This window comes from Lithobates pipiens, unplaced genomic scaffold (genome assembly GCF_037356315.1).
Source record: "Lithobates pipiens isolate NorthernLeopardFrog02 unplaced genomic scaffold, aLitPip1_a1.2 Scaffold_19, whole genome shotgun sequence".
Classification (NCBI taxonomy): domain Eukaryota; kingdom Metazoa; phylum Chordata; class Amphibia; order Anura; family Ranidae; genus Lithobates; species Lithobates pipiens.
In genome coordinates this window covers 361,683,498-361,703,945 of record NW_027507764.1, presented here as the reverse complement: position 1 = coordinate 361,703,945, position 20,448 = coordinate 361,683,498, and the positions used below count along the sequence as shown (strand labels likewise).

At 41.5% G+C, this 20,448-nt stretch overlaps 1 protein-coding gene across 2 annotated transcripts in view; it reads right to left on the bottom strand.

Annotated features, from left to right (window-relative positions):
* The window catches only part of CAP2 (cyclase associated actin cytoskeleton regulatory protein 2), a 225,345-nt gene that overhangs the window by 14,549 nt on the left and 190,348 nt on the right, over window positions 1-20,448 (bottom strand). For both annotated transcript variants that reach the window (XM_077492238.1, XM_077492239.1), the window contains one exon: window positions 1,703-1,892. In XM_077492238.1, coding sequence (XP_077348364.1) covers window positions 1,703-1,892 — 190 coding nt within the window. The remainder of the gene's footprint in view (window positions 1-1,702; window positions 1,893-20,448) is intronic.

Genomic DNA, 20,448 nt, shown 5'->3' with positions numbered 1-20,448 from the left:
TTAGTTATTAAAATATAATGTAAGTGTACCTGAAGTTTTTTTCATGAATGACACATTTACTTGCATGTTGTCCCATAATATCACAATCAAATTTACATGTAGAGACAGCAACACTATGCAAATAGTGTTTTTTTGTATGCCAAACAGTGAATACAGTATGCTTTTTAAACACATTTTAAGATAAACCACTCCATGAACTTATTACCTGAAGAGAAGGGGGACAGGGGGAGGCAAGGTGTAAAACCCCAGCCTCTGAGCAGCTGTTATTTCATGTGTCATACTTCTTGGTCTAAGATCAAATGTAGTATCTGTTCTTATCAGTGTCCAGTAGGCACGCTATGCCGTCATTCTGGCTTGATCGGGAGCTGAAGTGGCTGGTTATGTAGTAGTAGTCCCCGCTGAAGTGATGGGGGCTCTGAAGGCTAGTACGCTGGAAAAGAGACAGGGTCACCCACAGGCTGTTGGGTCATGGGAGTAATTCCCCCAGGAAAACTGGATGGGCTCATCCCTCCTGATTTGAATGGTTCTACCTTGTCTGGCCATGGGCTGGGAAGGCAGAGAGTCTGTGGTGTCTGTGCCCCCTGATAGGGGTGCTCTTAGTAACACTTGAGTGTGGGACCCCACAGTGTAAAAAGGCACATGGTCAAGGTCACCAAAACTTTTTCTGCACTGCGCCTTTTAGGGCTAGGCCTTTTGGCTGAAGTCCAGGGCAATTTTTGTTAGCAGGCTTCAGGGCCTAGTCAGTGCACTATTGCACAGCCACCTATTTATTTATTTATTTTTTTCCCCCACTGTTTGTCACTCTTTCACTTTTGTGTGTGTTTTTTTCTCACTAAGATGGAGGGTATGAGTTCTCTGGCTTGCCCTGACATCTAGGGGAGGATGTGCTTTAGTGCTTAGTCCACCCTTTTTAGGGTGTGTTTCATTTGTACGTTTTTTTTTTCACTTTTCTGTTTTAGTTTTTTGTCACCACTGCAGATTTTAAAAAAAATGTGTACAATAATGTTATGCCTTTTTCTATTGATTTTAGTTGTTGTGAATTGTATAGGACCTATATCTTTTTTTTTTATGCAGGATTATATGTTTGTTCTGGTTTTGTTTCAGAACTACCCCCACAAAGCAAGGTGTGAAGCACTGTGATGGGGCACACAAGATCTATATAAAAATAATATATATATATATATATATATATATATAAAAAAATATATATATATATATATATATATATATATATAATTATATAATTATATTATTATAATATTAATTTTTTAATTAAAAACCTTACCTTAAATTCTTTGGACTGGTTTTTGGAGGCCCAGAAAGTTGTCTGCCCAGGGGTCAGTGCTGGCTTTCAGTGCCCCTATTCATAATATGTTATAGGATACTTCAAGCGGGAAAACACAAAACTTCTAAATTACTTGACACAATATTTAGAAATTTAGGAAGTTTGCTTAAAAATCAACCCAGAGTTGTGATTCAGCAACATAAATAATGATTTCTCTTTGTTGCCTACATAATAGACTTCTTCCAGTCGGCATATTTAAATATAGTCTCAGGTAGCGAAAAGATCTATATCCTAAAAATTGATATTCCTATGCACTAATTTTCCTGCTTAGTTTAGCACAAAACAACATGTTATTTATGTCTTAAGAAGCCAATATTTGTCTGCCACCTACACACATGCTCTTATCTCTTTGTTTACCTTTTGTAATGGCTTCTCCTTGGTTGAGTTGGTCAAAGAGTGCAGATCGATCCTGGGACATGTCATCTTTGGGTTTATTAAAAATATCAATACTCGGAGGAGGCCCTGGAGGTGGTGGTGGAGGTGGTGGTGGAGGGTGACTTGATCCTGATGTTGCATTATTGTTCTGAGGTTCTCCTTTTAAGGATAGCTGTAAAAAAAATTATATTACTAAACATATGTTAAATTATGCCTTATTGTACAGTATATATCACATTTTGCAACCAGTCACGTGGTGTTCTCATTAGAATAAAAATTAAATCCATGTGAAATGTGAACATGCTACATTATATGCTTTAATTTTACTTTTAGGTTTATCTGAAAGTGGCCACCACTACTTATGATAAATACAGCTTTGCCTAAATATATATATATATATATATATATGTATATAAATTTAAAATATGCACCCATTCTAGGCACAGGAATCAGCATGATAAAAAAATGGTATAGGGTTGCTTGGGGGTGGGGAATAGACAAGGAACAGCAAAGAAGGTACAGAACAGAGAGGAACTGAGATACAGCACAGTGTATAATATACAGTGCATATAAAAGGGTAGAGAATATGATGACAAAGTCTAAAGCAGTGGTAGTAAATGTAGAGGGACTAGGGTTGGCTATATGACAGGGCAGGTTTTAATTTAGGAGAGCTTTTTTTCCCTTATGCATTGTTACATTGCAATGCACCCAGGAGACATTATTAAAGTGGAGGTCCACCCAAAAGGGGAAGCTCCGCTTGTCATCGCCCCCCCCCCCCCTCCGCTGACACATTTGGCACCTTTTCAGGGGAGGGGGGAGCAGGTACCTGTTTTTGACAGGTACCTGTCCTCACTTCCGGGAAACCTCCCCACGACAAAGTCTCTCAGAAGTTCAGGCCCCCTCCTCCTTCCTCCACTGCCGGGCCATTCACACAGCGCAGAGCACTTTGCGCATGTGTAGTAGGCAACCGGCTGTAAAGCCGCAAGGCTTCACTGCTGGTTTCCCTTACAAGGAATAGTGGCGGCAGCACCCGAGGCTGGGGTGCCAAAATCGCAGGATCACTGGACAGGTAAGTGTCCTAATATTAAAAGTCAGCAGCTACAGTATTTGTAGCTGCTAACTTTTATTTTTTTGGTTGGGGAGGGAGCTGGACCTCCTCTTCAGGTTCAACTCACAGGAAAGAGACAAGGACAACAAGTATTTTCTGTACCTGCTGAAACATTTTTTGCCCTTGAAAAGAAATCTGATGCGGCCACCACATCTACAGACTGGCAAACTGCAATATACTGTATTAGATGTTAACTCTTTGGTTTAGATATGCCTTTATTGGGATTTGCACACTAATGCCCTGTACACACGGTCGGACTTTCCGACGGTGCAATTGGACTGTGTTGTCAGAAATTCCGATCGTGTGTGAGCTCCTTCAGACTTTTCCGTCGGAATTTCCGACAAAGTTTGAGATCTGGTTTTAAAATTTTCCCTCAACAAAATCCGATCGTTTAAATTCCGATTGTGTGTAGACAATTCCGACGCACATTTTTTCCTTCAGTGGGGTGCTGGGGTGTTCTGGATCAAGCCAGTGGACAGCTGATCCAGCCTCCCATGCACCCCTGTGCCAACATTACTTCTAATACTGATCTATTTCTTGCTTTTATTGGAAAGCAATTGATCACTACTGTAGTGATCTGTAGCTGCAGGAAGTGGTAGGGCAGTGCTGGTTCTGTCCTGTCACAGAAGCTGAAGCTGATTGATTCCCCTCCTGTGCTTAGTGCTGGACTGAATTAGGAAGTGTCAACTGACAGTTTTAGCATTAAGTGTGCTAGAGCTGCTGGTACTCAGCATGCTGCCCATTATGCACTCAACCGGAATTGAGGTCTGGGGCACGGTGGACCTCATGTTGAGCACTGGTGAGTTGCATGTGGCCTGTGGACCACGTATCGGGCACCAAGGGTCTAAAGAGTATAGTGTACAGCAGTTTTTCTCAAGTTATTGTAGGCAATCCATAATGAAAACTAGTGCTTACTGAGTATGACCTGGTATGAGTTAACTTACATTAAAAGGATTATTATACAGTGCATGGTAATGACACAGCAAAGGGTTAATAAGCAATGACTCCAATCCCTTGTACACACGATCGGAGATTCCGACGACCAAATCCGTCGGATTTTGTCCGACGGATTTTGTCCGAAACTGTTGTATACACACGGTCGGACAAAGTTGTCGGAAAATCCAACGTGATGACGTTATTTTGTTACAACGGGACTATGTTCACGCTAGTAGCCAATAGCTTTGGTGTAGGAATTTGATCTGAGCATGCGTGGCACTTTGTCCGATCGGAATTCTCTACAAATGATCGGAGTATGTCCGATCGGAGCATTTTGTCGGAAAATATTTCCGGCAAGTTGGAAAAGTTGGTCCGGCGGATATTCCGACGGAAACAGTCCGATGCAGACCACACACAGTCGGAATATCCGACAAAATGCTCCGATCGGACACATTCCGACGGAATCTCCGACCATGTGTACAAGGGCTAAGTTGTGTAATAGAGGGTTAATGTAAAATCAATGGGTATTGCATAGTTAAGGATTAATTGTATATTAAATGGAAGGGCCAAATAAATGGTCAATGGTACAGTTCAGTTTGAGAGTGTGCATCAAAAAGGTAATGTGCAATGGGGGTTGAACAGGAAAGCCTCATACACACGATTGGATTTTCCGACGGGAAATGTGTGATAACAGGCTGTCGGTGGAAAATCCGACTGTTTGTATGCTCCATTGGACAACTATTGTCGGATTTTCCATGGACAAATGTTGGAAAGCAGGTTTTAAAATTTTCCACGGGCAACTCTGGATTTTCCGAGTGTGTGTACACAAATCTGTCGGACAAAAGTCGAAAGTACAAACACGCATGCTCAGAAGCAAGGATGATCCAGAAGCGGTCGGTCTTGTAAACTAGCGTATGTAATGGAGAATTAACATTCGTGATGTGGCAAATTATGAGATATTGAAATGCAGCGCACATTCTCTCCTTTAATGGGATAATAATGAAGCTGCTTTGCTGGTGATACTGATGGATTTCTTGCAAACAAATTTTCAAAGGCTTTTTTTTCTAGTGATAATCAAGAAAAATATTTAAATTTTTTTTTATTTTTGGGCAAGTTACTACAACACCGTTATCCCGTAATTTTTAAGATCAAAGATACAACTATGTTGGTGTCCCTTGTCAATTTTACTTGGTATTTTTTTAAATGTAACTGCCTACTCCCAAACTGTCATTTGAAGTAAAACACATAGCTAAGTATTAGTCTCCATGATTCTTTTTATTGTGCATTAAAAAAAGAAAACAAATAAAATTAGACATGGTATCTGCCAATAGAACTTAACAAAAAAGTGCATTCTATGCATCCAAAAACCTAAAAAAAATACCAAATCAAATCATTATTCAACCAAAAAAATAATGTCAAAGCAATAACTCCAAGGCCAATAATAGAGAACGCATTATCTCCTCCGATTCCACAACATGTCTGGTCGACGAACGGCCGTTCAGAAACGAAATGAAAAGCACGAAATGAAAAGCGCAAAATGAAAAGCGCGAATTAACACTCACCAAACTTCTATCAACACGAAATTAGCAGAAGGAGCCCAAAAGGTGGTGCTAAAGAGCTGAAAATACATGTAATACATCACTACATTTGTGATTGTTGGCCAACAATTGTGTGCCGTGTGTATGCAAGCCAAGTTTGGGCCAACGCCCTTCGGACAAAAGTCCACGGTTTTGTTGGCCAACAATCCGATCGTGTGTATGAGGCTTAAAGGTTTATTGTTTACTGGATGTAAAGTGCACAGTAAAGGGTTAATGTATGGAAAGTGTTAATCAAAAACTGCATTGCACAGTAATATGAAAATGCACAGTAACAGGTTAATTACAATGAAGTACTGCAGGTCTGAATATGGTGTGAGAGCTAATCTGTGCTGTTGTATGGTGTGTGAGCTAGACAAGAGACATGCTGTTGTGTGGTTTATGTACTGGTTTTAGTGTGTGGTTTTAGGGTGCACTTCTCCACATATCACAGGTGTAAAGTGACACTACGATTGTAAAATAATTGGCTCTGGGTATCAAATACAAGGTATGCCATATTCTTATTTTTTTTTAATAAGTAGAAAGTTTTATTAAGAAATACTTAGGTACAAGCACAAAAGCAGCATACATATCTCATCAAGTTCCAGTATGTTTCAAACAAGGTACAATCCAATCATTGTCTCAGCAAATCATGGCAGTTGTTACAATAACAAAATAATTTGACACTATGGTAGTAAACAGAATTTAGATAGAAGCTGAAGACATAGAAATAAAATCAGCATCACAACTATTAATCGAATAAGATGGACCATTAAAGAGCTTTCTACTGATAGGGCCAGCGTATTTAATTAAAGTGGGAAGGAGCAAGGGGAAAAGGGGGGGGGGGGAGAAGGAAAGGAGCAAAAATCTTGCTCACCTAGTTATTCGACTACAAATTATATTTTAGTGTGGAAAGGGAGGATTATTATCCAAGCCCCGGGAGTCTATCTAAAGACTGTATTTTGTCAAACTTTTTAGGACAAGAGGTAAGACAGAGTTAATAGTATCCCAGGAGGATATAATAGGTGGGATAAAGACAGAGAAGTCTCTCCCTGCGTGCATACAAAGTATAACACATAAACAATTTAACAACTTGTCCCAAGGTGGAATTGTCAAAAACATTTTATATTGTTAAGACATTTTTAAGAAAGAAACTTTTTAGCAGGGGTTCCCTGAGACCTCCAATTGATTTTTAGGGTTTCTCCAGGATAAGGTTGAGAAAAGTTGTTCTACATGTAAGTATCTTCAGATTACTTTTGTACACATTTACTAATAGAATATAATAGATACACCAATCAGCCAAAATGGTATGACCTCTGACAGGTTAAGTGGATGTAGCATCCTGAAGTTTAGGCAGGGTTGCTACTCACAAAAAACTTATCCTGGTTGATTGCTAGAGGTCTATTGATTTCTCCCTAAGTTTGGCCTTGTTGCACTTTTCTCTTCTACCACTAGGTGGCCGGATACTTAGTGGTACTAACTACAAGAAGGGCAATGCAGGGTCAGGTTATGGGTATATGGAGTATCTCAGCCAATGGGCAGGCGTTTTCTTAGAATCCCTTGGCCTGCTGGGAAAGCCTATATATTCGGGTGGAGTCAGGTGATCTGTGTTCTGTGCCACCTGGACTGCTATCTGGGTGGATGTGTGTCGTATTGTCTGGGCTGCTAGGCCAGAGATTGGGCCTATCCCAGGCACATCTGGCTGCTAGGCTGTCTGAGGGCCTATTCAAAAGCAAGAGAGCAGTGCAGGGTTGGGATTGCGGCTTGCAGTCCAACCAAAAGTGAAGGTTCTGTCGGCCGGAGAACCTGTCATGGTCGGAGGTAGAGGGGAAGCTGTCAGCAGTAGGGGACTATCCGCCTTATTACCAAGGACCACAGTGAGTAACTGAAGCAAGTACCGGAGCAGTATTCCCATCAACCAGGGACGGTGAAGAATCGGGAGACTTCAGTGGGAATCAAGCCAGGGGAGGTGACGCTTGCAGAACAGCCTTGTGTATCAAGGTAGGGACCGAGTAGGCCAGTGTGGGTGAAGCTTGAGAGGTATCTAGAGTGCCAAGCTTGGGACCCAGCAAAGAAGCGGGGATGATGCTTGAGGAAGATGCCACCATGAAGATTGAAGGAGCTCAAGGGTTCAGTGACAGTGATTCATTGGGTCTAGTGAGAGACCAGGAGTGGCGTTTTGCCGTGTTCACGTTTTTTTTCTTTAAATAGCCAAAAATGAAAAAGCCCTGTAAACGAAACACGGCTAAACCTGAGTTACCACGTTTAGCGCTTGAAATGATTCTAAACTCAGCGTCTGAACTAATTTTTTTGCTTTCCAAAAAAGGCCTCTAAACTCAACTGCCTAGAAACAATTATAAACAACCCTGTGTACATGTACTGATAAGATAACATAGAGGAGAGTTCAGGAGCATTTGAAAAAAAATGCCCAACTGCTCCTCAACATCCGTTTAGCAGCAGCAGTGTACATGAGGCCTTAAGCCTTGTGTTTGGAACTGTTAACGACTGTTGCCCTAGGAGACAGCATTCCTGGACATGCAGATGTGGTGTCTTGCTGGGGCCTTTCCCTGCATGGCTGTCCTCCTACTGAAGTCTCGGCATCTCCCAATCAATCTTGCAACTACCTAAGGGTGTCCTGACCCTAACTCTCCCCCAAAAAAAGAATGTTAAGAGAAATAAACTTTCTTTTGCATTTTGTGTCTGGCACCCAATAACTTTATCCACCTTGCACCCACCATGCCTCACAACTCACCATATACAGAAGGATGTTAACTATCTCTGGCCCTTCCTTTTGTTAAAAAAATTAATAAAATCTATCTCTGGCCCTGTAGGTTCTCATCAGACCAAAGGAGGCCTGGGACCTTGCTACATGAATAACATTGATTATTTCATTACAGTGGCATCTGAAAGTTGGTGGGATATATTAGGCAGCAAATAAATAGATTGCGGTTTATTTACTAAAACTGGAGCGTGCAAAATCTGTGGCAGCTCTGCATAGAAATCAATCAGCTTCTAGTTTTTTTTTGCCAAAGCTTAATTGAACAAGCTGAAGATATAAGCTGATTGTCTTCCAAGTACAGCTATACCAGATTCTGATTGAAACAGTTTTAATAAATCTCCCCCATTGTCCCTGAAGTTGTTGTGTTGAAAGCAGTTTTAATAAATCTCCCCCAGTGTCCCTGAAGTTGTTGTGTTGAAAGCAGTTTTAATAAATCTCCCCCATTGTCCCTGAAGTTGTTGTGTTGAAAGCAGTTTTAATAAATCTCCCCCATTGTCCCTGAAGTTGTTGTGTTGAAAGCAGTTTTAATAAATCTCCCCCATTGTCCCTGAAGTTGTTGTGTTGAAAGCAGTTTTAATAAATCTCCCCCATTGTCCCTGAAGTTGTGTTGAAAGCAGTTTTAATAAATCTCCCCCATTGTCCCTGAAGTTGCTGTTTTGAAAAGCAGAAAAATTGGACATCGCAGTTTGTTATGTATGGGACTGCACCCTGCCACTCTACAAAAACAGTTCAAGAATGGTTTAAGGAACACAACAAGTTTGAGGTGTTGACCTCCCAATTCTCCAGATTTCACTCCAAACGAGCATCTGTGGGATGTGCCTGAAAAAGCAAGTCCAAGCCCAGGAGACCCCACCTCACAGTTTACAGGACTTAAAAGATGTGCCACTGATGGATTTGTGCCAGATACCACAGCAAACCTTCAGAGATCTAGTGGCATCCATGCCTCAATGGGTTAGAGCTGTCTTGGTGGCAAAAGGGGAACCCTACTCAATATTAGTATAGCTGTATAGTGTGTATTACACATGTGCTAATGATATGTGTTACAGGGAGGTTGTCACTGTCAGAATACATTTGACACAAATACTATAGAGCCCGGCATATGTGCTTAGGTAACAAATGCTTTGCTAATCTCTGCAAGGACACATGGCGAGGGGTAGACATCCCTACATATCAGATGTCATCTCTGGAGAACAGGTGGATTGTCACACAGAGACTGATCTTTTGTGAAGGTGTTCCTTGTGTAAATGTAGATGCTTCTTCTATTCAGGGCACTCTTATAGCCACCTGTCCCATGTGCTTTCATGTATAGAATTTACAAGACGAAGCAGCTGATGTTCAGGCACTTTGGATGTCACTGAAAGGGGAGAGCTGCTTCTTATGTATCTCAGCAAACACGTCTGTTTATTTGGGTCTCAGGCTGTGTGGCTTTGTTTAAATGCATATTAACAGGATACCTGCTCACCCCTACATGTATATCTGCCAGAGCCAGCCATGTGATCTCATAATTCCACAGCAGAAGTACTGTACATTTTTGGACAGTGTGACTTGTGCCTAATGCCGATGCATGGTGCCAACATCCCAGTATGTAATACAATAGAAAGAAAATCAGTGGGATGTAGGGGCCTTTAATGGCACCACAGAATACAAAGAACAAAATAGATAAAATGAACCAAGCTTTATTGAGTGATGAATCAACACCCTCTGTTAATCTCTTTAACCACTTCAGCCCTGGAAGATTTGGCTGCTCAATGACCGGGCCATTTTTTGCGATACGGCACTGCGTCACGTTAACTGACAATTGCGTGGTCGTGCAACGCTGTACCCAAACAAAATTGTCTTTTTTTCCCCACAAATAGAGCTTACTTTTGGTGCTATTTGTTCACCTATGTGGCTTTTATTTTTTGCGCTATAAACAAAAGAAGAGCGAAAATTTTGAAAAAACAAACACACTATCTTTTACTTTTTGCTATAATATATATCCCACATTTTTTTTATGTATTCTTCTAGATATTTTTGGTTAAAAAAAAAATCTCAATAAGCTTATATTGATTGGTTTGCACATAAGTTATAGATTCTACAAAATGGGGGATAGATTTATGGCATTTTAATTATTTTTTTACTAGTAATGGCGGCGATCTTGCGACTTTTATCAGGACTGCGATATGACGGCAGACAAATTGGACACTTTTGACACATTTTTGGGACCATTGACAATTATACAGCGATCAGTGCTATAAAAATGCACCGATTACTGTATAAATGTCACTGGCAAGGAAGGGGTTAACACTAGGGTACGATCAAGGGGTTAACGGAGTTCCCTAGGTGTGTTCTAACTGTAGGGGGATGGGACTGTCTAGTAGGAGAGAGAGAGATCGGTGTTCATACTTGGGTGTTCATACTTTTTATGTACACATGATCTATCTCTACTCCCCTGAAAGAACCGTGATCTGTGTGTTTACTTGCTCTATCACGAGTGATCACAGGTGCCCGGCGGTCATCACGCCCGCCGGGCACTCGGCAGATACGGCAGGCCCCTAGTGGCCAAAAGGCGAAGCGACGTAAGGTAACATCATTTCACCTAGTCAGGCCATTCTGCAGCAGTTAAACTGCAACAGCTGGTCGGCAAGCGGTTAAAGCCACTGTGTTTACATACTATTACTTGTATTGTTGCTGTATTGTCTCCCTTTATATTGTAAAACACTGTGCAAACTGTTGGCGCTATACAAAATCATGTATTGTAATAATAATAACATACAAACAATTTAATGTCAAAACACATTTGTCAAGATATCCTTAACATACCATATACGTAGTGTGCCCAAATGCCTGACATGTTTTGAGAGGGCCCTCGAGGAAGATCAAGACCTGAAATGCATCACTGCATGGACTAGCACTTTGCTGTACTGTGCTGAGCTATGCTGTACATTTTATACTCTCTGCTGTATATTAGATAATTACATACTAAGGACCGCTATACACTGTATGCTTATTCTTTACATGACACTATCTGAACTACATTCTGAATGCTGTGCTTTACATTACATTCTCCAGAGCACTTTACTTTGTATACTGTGCTGCATTTTACGTAGTAGGAAGGGACCACTTCATTCAGCACTTTGTGACACATTGGGGTTGATTCATTGCCCTCTGATTCCTCCTGTATTGAATTGTATTGTAACTGTACTGTCTGCCCTCACGTTGTAAAGCGCCACGCAAGCTGTTGGTGCTACATACTGGCATACCCCACTTTTAAGTACACAGTGGGGTTTATTTACTAAAGCTGGAAAGTGCAAAATCAGGCTCACTTCTGCATAGAAACCAATACACACACAGGTGGACTCAATTTACCAGTTAGGTGACCTTTGAAAGCAATTGGTTCCACTAGATTTTAGTTAGGGTTATCAGAGTTAGGCTGGGTTCACATTGCAGCGATGCGGGAATGCCGTGAATCCGCTGCGGGTTCCCGCATCGCATACCTCCCGGCGGCAGTTCACACTGCCCTATGCGAACTGCTGGGAGTGTCAGTGAAACATTAATGACACCCCCAGATCAGTTTGCATATCGCAGTGCGATCTGCAAACTCGGACAGGAATCGGATCACATGGTGTGAACACCCATGCGATCCGATTCTGCTGCAGACCAAAAAAAGGGTCCTGTGCGAGTTTGGGGAAGGGTGCGATGCGAATTCAGCCATACTATCTGTATGGCTGAACTCGCATCGCACAGAGATCGGATGTGATTTGCACTGCAGTGCGGTGCGAATCACATCCGATCTCGTCACCGCAGCAGTGTGAACCCAGCCTAAAAGGGGCTGAATACAAATACATGCCACACTTTTCAGATATTTATTTGTCAAAAAAATTGAAAACCATTTATTATTTTTCTTCCACTTCACAATTATGTGCTACTTTGTGTTGGTCTATCACATAAAATTCCAATAAAATACATTTGCATTTTTGGTTATAACATGACAAAATTTGCAAAATATAACGGGTGTGAATATTTTTTTAAGGCACTGTAAATCCTGTATAATAATAATAATTTACTAAAAGAAAAGTAAGAGTGCAAAATCTGGTGCAGCTATGCAGCCAATTAGCTTCTAAATTCAGCTTGTTCAAATAAGCTTTGACAATAAAACCTGGAAGCTGGTTTCTATGCACAGCTGCACCAGATTTTGTACTCTCCAGTTTTAGTAAATCAACCCCATAATATGGACCACATTCGTTTAAAAACGTGTAAACTTTAAATGAAATAAAACTGGCCCATGACAATCATAGTTTTATTTTATAAAGAACAAAGAGCAGCACCAATCTGAGTGTAGCAATTTAACCACTTGCCGCCCGCCATTTGTCAAATGACAGCTGCAAAGTGGTTTCAAAATCCTGACTGGGCGTCATAGGACATCCTCAGGATTTTGAGCCGCTGTGTACCCCCAGGGGCACGCATCACGCGATCGTTGTTGCGGGGTGCCAGTCTGACAACCCGCAACTACGATCTCGGAGACTCTTTGGCGCTGCTCTTTGTTCTTTATGTTTGTATACCCAGAGTGACTTCGGCTCTTCAGTGTGCTGCCTCTCCAGTGTTACCTCCAGATCTTCATGAATTCCTGAGGTTACCACTCAGGAAACATGGACTTTGTCTTGGACTACCTCCAATTAAATAAATTTTATTAATTTTCCAAATTGTTTCTGACCACAACCAGTAATACCATTCCCAATCCATTTCCTCCTTTCCCCACCAATAATTTGAATATTGTTTTTTATTGTCGTTAACGCTGACACAATTCCAAAACAATTTCACTATTGTGTATGGCTATATGTTGTCCCTTCTCTAGAGATGTCCCTGCTCACGCTTTGGAGTAGTTGTTCATAGTTTTATTTTAATATCTGCTAAAATTGGGCTTCTTTCTTAGCCCCTGTACACACGGTCGGAGATTTTGCCAACCAAATCCGTCAGATTTTGCCCGTCGGATTTAGTCTGACGGATTGTGTCCGAAACTGTTGCATACACACGGTCGGGCCAAGTTGGCGAAAAATCCAATCTTTCAGAATGTGATGACGTAATTTCGTTACGATGGGACTACATTCAGGCTAGTAGCCAATAGCTTTGATGTAGGAATTTGATCTGAGCATGCGTGGCACTTGGTCCGATGAAAATGCTCTACACATGATCAGATTAGGTCCGTCCGGCCCAGTTGGTCGGGAAATATTTCCAACATGTTGGAAAATTGGGTCGGACGGAGATTCGGACGGAATCAGTCCGATGCATACCACACACAGTCGGATTATCTGACGACACGATCCGATAAGACTCATTCCGACAGATTCTCCGACCGTGTGTACAAGGGCTTAGGCTAAATTCAAACAGGTGTTTGCCTTTAATGCACCAATAGTATTAATGCGTATTTCAGATACGTTGCACACATGTTCATCCTAATTATTCTGTAAACTTTGAAACTGTATCCTAAACACGTGATGGGTGCGGTTACAGCGTGTATAAATTGCACTACAATAGAAGCCAGTGGAGGTGGTTGCAAAGCTTCGATGCCTGCCAAACTCTACAGGCAATGTAATTGTTGCCTCACAGTGGCGTGAAACAATTCGAACGCATGCATGTTTACAGCTCTATCTGCTCCCCATATGAGGAGTGTTTCCAGATAGGCAGGGTTGGGGAGCAGGCAAAATGCGGTCAAACCGCGGCTTTTTGCTACCTGCGTGGACAAGGCCTTACTCCGATTCCTAAGGCTTGGATAGGAAAAGGGAAAGAGAGGTAGCAGTTGTTACTACTAACTTGGTACATACAGGTCTGGCTTTTACACTTTCAAGATTTGTTTTCTCTTCCCTTTTGATTGCACCAATATGAACATCATAATGATTTTTTTTTTTTTACCAAATACCTATGAACATTGGGTGCAATTACCAATAAGGGAAGTGGTGATGCCATGGTTCACCCTTGACCCAGATGAACCTATGATGTGTATTCTTTTTTTTTTTACAGGGGTTTTAACAGTTCAGAAAAAAACAAAAAACTTATGTATTCTGTTACCAAGCCCTATATCGCTTGATAAGTCTTCAACATTTGCCTTTTATGTGGCACGTGCTTAGAGGCATTCAATGGCAGCAGTTGTTCAGTGGATTATGAAGGCACTGTAAGTGTTTTCAGATTACTAGTTTGATGGGCAATGCATCCAGCATTAAAAAGTCCTTCTTGTTAGGCTGTGAAACAGCTGTTGTTGGGTCTCTTCCTCTATGTACACAGCAGCCCCCCTAGTGCCACAAGCCACAATTCAAAAACACCGCTGCCAATTGCCTTTTGACAGGTGCTACTGCAATGAAAGGAACAGTTGCTTTATACAGCTGCTGGTGTCTTAGAAAGGTCAGCTATGGTAACAAATTGTAACTGTTCATCCAGAGTAGATTTTCCATCATTGCTTTGTAAATCTTTCCAGGTTGGGGATGAGCACACACTGAAACCTTAAATAACTCTCATGCAGCATATTTTTCTTGAAGCATTTGAAAAATCAGTGTATAACTAAACTGTCTAAAAATATAACTCAGTAACAGACCTCATTGGAATGTTCTAAAGAGGCTCTGTCATCAGGAGAAACTTCTTTTGAACCCTTTTGTAAATTAAGCAACACTAGTGCATAATAGTGTTCCTACATTCTCCGAAATCTGCTTACAAGCAAAGTACATTTCTTAAAGCTCAAATGGAACTTTCGATTTATGGGCCTGTCCACCCCAAAACGCGGTGCGGAAAATCCGAGTTCTGTGTGCATCCCCAGCACCATGTTCACAATGCACTGCACTTGTGATCTGCAGCGGGTGTCCATGCAATGCTAATAACACCCCAAACGCAGATCGCAAACGCAGTGCATTTGGCTACACTGGATCGCATGGTACAGAAGTACCTTTTGATCTGACTGTTGAGCATTTTGTAGTGCAGTGCACTGCAGTATGATTTCAGCCAATTCAAATTAATCGGGTGAAAACTCAATGCACTCAACTTGCACAGGAATCACACAGGAACATGAGCGTGTTCATTTGCGATTCCTGGTGTGAACCAGCCCTACATCAGCTAAATACATTTCAGGTGCATCAAACCAAAAGGTACGCAAAGTGGTACAGTTTTTTCTTTAGAAAGCAGCAAAACCTGTTTAGAAAAGTCTGTCTCCTGCCAGCATGCTGTAGAGAAGGACCCTTGCTCTCTGTGTCTAAGCAGTGGTCTCTCTGCTGAGGTCTGACACATCCTCTGCTGAGTCAGAGCTGGAGCTTTCCATACAACAGGGAGCCTGTACCTTGTTGATCGGTGCGTTCCATTTACGACCCAGCAGGGGGCGCCAGCCCTCTACTGAAAGATCACAGCTTCCACACAAGAAACAAAATCTTTTTCTACAGTATGCTGGGAGGGAACAGGCATTTTTAATCAGGCTTTAGCTGCTTTCTAAAGGATACAAACTGTAAGGCCCCTTTCACATGGACCACCCGATTGTGTCCACCTGTCTGTTTTTCAGGCGGACCCCATCGGACCCTACATTCTCCTTTATGGACATTTGGCTATAAATGGACTTGTGTCTATTTACACCCAGCTACCTCTGATCCAAACTGGAAAAAATAAATGAAAGGGGAATTATTTTCCCTCTATCTGGCCGGATTTGATCAGAGGGCAGTTGGGTGTAAAGAGACAGCCGGTCCATTTAAATCCGACTGCCTATAGAGCAAAGCAGGCTATATCCGTGTCTGCTCTACATAAGCATCGTGGACACGGACCTGTCATCTGACAGCTCCTTTCAGCTCAGCAGGGGATAAGCAGATAGATCCCCTGCAGAGCAGAACCAGATCTGGGCGGTGTGTGAAAGGGACCTAAGGCTTTGCATACATTTTGATGCAACTACAATGTATTTAGCCGATTTAAAGTGGAGTTCCACCCAAAAGTGGAACCTCCACTTAACTGCTTCCTCTCCCACTCCGGTGCCACATTTGGCACCTTTTAGGGAGAGGGGGGAATGGGTAACTGTTTTTGACAGGTACCCTTTCCCCACCCTTGGGAGTTTGGCCCCCTCCTTCTTCCTCCGCTGCTGTACTGGTTAGAAAATGCAGCACAGTGCTTAAAAGCATGCACAAAAAGCTGAAAATTTCACAGCCGGTTTCCCTTGTAAAGAATGGCTGCGGCAGCACCCGACAGCCGATCCTGAAAATCTGTTTCGGGTGCCGACATCGTGGGCTCCCTGGGCAGGTAAGTGTCCATATATTAAAAGTCAGCAGCTACAGTATTTGTAGCTGCTGACTTTAATTTTTTTTTCCCCAGGCAGAACACCACTTTAAATTAAAAGTTAATTTGGGTTTTTAGAATCTAACACTTTCATGGAGTATGTTGGATACTTCTATCTTTTAGGCTTTGCTTCTGCCCCCCCAAACCCTCCCTTCTTTCATCTGATATGTCGTCAGCCTTGCGAAGAACCCTTCAATGAAGATGCCAGCAGGAGTGCAAGTGCAAGTTATATACATGCTCTTTCACATGGTAGGGCTTCAAAAGCGAGCCATTATTTTCAGTTTGTAAACAAATCCTGTCTTGTGACCTTCAGTGATCACATCTTGTCAGCATTACAATGGGAAACCACAGAGTGCCGGCTCCTGACAGCTAGTAATATGCAATGTTAAACCGCAGACTGACAGCTCCAAGGGCGCTACAGATCTGCTGCCGCCAGAAACAAGATGGAAGCAGCGAGGAGCAGACAGTGTTATTTTCCCACCCAAAGCATAGGACACTTTTTGGGGTCAATCTAAGACTAAAAACAACAAGTATGTTGAGGCAGCCATTTGTTTACCTCTTTCTCAAAATGCTGGTTGTCGTGCTTATCCAGTGGTTTTAATATCAATCACTGGGATGCAATAAGTATGCAGATTAGGAGTCCTGACTTTCTAATGAATTAGCTTACCGCATGCTTGTTCCAGGGCTGCGAGGCACAGTATGGAAGCCAGAGAGAGTCAACAAACATTTTTTAGAAGGAGGTTGGTAATGGCAATTTTCATATTTCTTACAAGTTTCCTTTAATTTAGGTATGTTAGTGAAGTGTATTTTGCTGTCTTTGCACATTTCCAGAACTATTAAACTACTTTTAAAGTATTGTTTTATTATTTTAATGTGGATCCTTTGGACTTTGTGCACAATGTGTTTCTGAGGACAAGTTATTTCTGCTTGGCGGCTTTCCCTGTTGAATCAATGCTTTTTAAAAAGCTGACATAAAAATAGCACACTGATGTTCTGAAGCTTACACAGAGAGCTGTATTAAGAAAGTAGACACGTAGGACCATTACTAAGCATTAGCACATGTGATAGTCAAAGGCGTACTTGCGCAAGAGCTGTTTTCCCAGCCAAAGTGAAGAGAACATGACCCATACTGTTTTCAATGCCACCACACATTACCTGTTTACATGTAAATTTTGTTTGCCCATTTCTTAAATGGATAAGTGTAATTACAATTTATTAAGATTGTTTTATGCAGCTCTATATGACTCTTTATACACTTTAGTACCAGTCCATACATCTTCATTATCAGACCATTTTTGGCTTATGCCCCTTACACACGGATTTTCCGATGGAAAATGTTAGATGGGAACTTGTGTGTAGGCTCCATCGCACATTTTCCATCAGAATTTCCGTCACACAAAATTTGAGATCTGGATCTCAAATTTTCCGACAACAAAATCCGTTGTCGGAAATTCCGATCGTGTATACACAATTCCGACGCACAAAGTTCCACGCACTCATCAAGCAGAAGACGTTCTCAATTTCCAACCAACTTTGTGTGATCATATGTATGCAATACAAGTTTGAGCCAACATCCGTCGGAAAAAATCCATGAATTTTGTTGTGGGACTGTCCGATCAATGTCTGATCGTTTGTACGGGGTATAACAGTTATTCCAATCATGCAACACTACTCAAAAGGGGTGGACAGATAAAACTGTGGAGGTAGTTAATAGCCATTGTTTTTTTTTACTATAAAACAACAGGGAAAAAAAATAGTTTAATTTACTTTATGGTAAAAGTTACAAATGAACATACCAGGAGAATACAAACACTCCTAAAAGCTCCTTTTTGGAAAGTATACTCTACAGCCAAGGTGATCTTACTTGTTACCACAATTTTTTGGAAATGAAAAAACATTGGTATTGAGGTGGTTAAAACATGGTGCTTGGTTGCACTAGATACAGTACATCATTACAATGAACAGGTAACACACAGACAAAGAAAGAGGTGAAGACTAGTTTAAAGTGATTCTATAGGTAAAACTAAAAAAAAATAAAAAAATAACAAACATGTCATACTTACCTGCTCTGTGCAATAGTCGGCGCTCCTGGTTGCTTCCCCCCCACCAAGTGCCCCATAACATGTTTTTTTTTCTTATTTTGAATATGTTGTTGCTACTGTGAAATGATTTTGCATGTTGTGTGGAGTTTGATCCGAGTTCAATTGGTGAATCAGATTTTTTCTGGCAGTGGATCTGGATCAAACTCTTCACATAAGGTTGGAGTGTATGTACCGTGTACTGCAGCTGGGTTTTCCTGTGATACCAGCTGAGTACTTTAGAGCAGTATATAGGTGATTGTGGTGACTAGTTTCAATAGGTAATGAATAAGCACTAACATTTGCACGAAACGCATCTACCTCTTTGTCCCCTGCACCATCTGTTAACCACCTGTCATATGAAGTTTCAATAAAGAGGATCTTTGGGAGTGTCCCTATAGCAGGCCGCTTGCTATGGTGACAATAGTGCATGCTTGCTCCCGAGCCCTGCTCTGTGTGTTCATAAGACACACAGAGTGTGACTCGGCCCCACCACCCCCTCCCTCATCCCTGACTGTGATTGACAGCAGCAGAAGCCAATGACTCCCAATGCTGTGTCTGAGCCAATGAGGAGAGAGAGAGCCTCTGCTCTCATTCACTTAGCTTGATTGAGATCGGGCTCAGGGAAGTATAAGGAAGGGAGGGCTGGGGGGAATCTGCTTGCTGAAGGTTTTTACCTTAATGAGTAAAAAACCTTCTGCCTTTAGAAGCACTTTAATGTGCAGGTCAGAGGCCACCTACAGTGTGAAGATGAAGGGAGGTTAATGTGCAGATATATGCAGGATAAGGGAGGTGATGGTATTAATATACATGTCAGAGAAAGGATGCAGATGAGATGTACTGCTCACACTCAGAGGAGCAGGGGTTGTGTTGACAAAACAATCCCACAATCAGTTAAATCCTTCTCCTTTAATCTGCTGTTGCCTCTGTTTTTTTCTGATAATTAATGATTTATTTAAATAATATTTCCTCCATCCTTCACTGTGATAGAATGGGACGGGCTCTCAAATGTAAAAAGTACAGTGTTTACGTTTGTGATCGATGTGATTGGTCATCACAGCGATAACAGGGTCATTTGAATTGGCTCAGTACTCTATGATCTGAGCGGGCTGATAAGGACTCGGATCACAGTTATTCACAGGCGCACTGGCCACGTATGTCTCATTTCTGCAGTGCTGTTTATAAACATCAGAAATACATGTCCACCCCTCCTCCATTCTAAAATGTATGGTGGTGGTGAAGTGATTGAAATCAGAGTCCAAATAAATGCAGCTAGATATTCATTAATAAGTCATCAAATGTATTTTTTAGTGCAACTATTATCACCTTTCTTGTAACCTCCTATGCAGTAGCCAGGGAAGCAGAGAAGAGGAATACTAAAAGATGTCACCTAAGTGGTAGGTCTTAGTATTCTGGGGCTGCAGACATCCCAAACAAGAATTTAGCATCCAGCGTTAGTCTCAGGACTTTTGAACATCTACACAAAATAGGCTTTTACGGGCAAACAAGTGCGAAAAAATATTTTAAATACATATATAACATTATGGGAAGCTTTTTGCTAAAAGAAATGGCCTGGCAACATGGTCTGTTTAACAATCCCCTAAAATCAAGACTTGTAATGAAAGAAATCTAAGGTTGCCTTTGCTGTCCTCTCATTTTGAAAATGCTGGATGTTGTTCCAATGGCTTTTGTGCTTTCAAAAGCCCAGAAAAAAAGTGAATTGATAAAAGCAATAAAAATGTTTACAAATGGGAAACGTAATCATTGATATATCAACAGGTAGAAGCAGCATGTGATTTATTCTAATGAAGGGGCTATGTTGCCCTGAAATGAATAGGTGTAGACATTTACTGTACATCTTCAAGCTGTCAGTGTTGACCTTTTTTGGTAAATCCAACTGGATGTTTTCTTACTGTTAGTGCATCCCCCTTAGAGTTATCCAACTTCCCTTGGTCGATAACTTAGTGGTGAAGGGTTGCTTT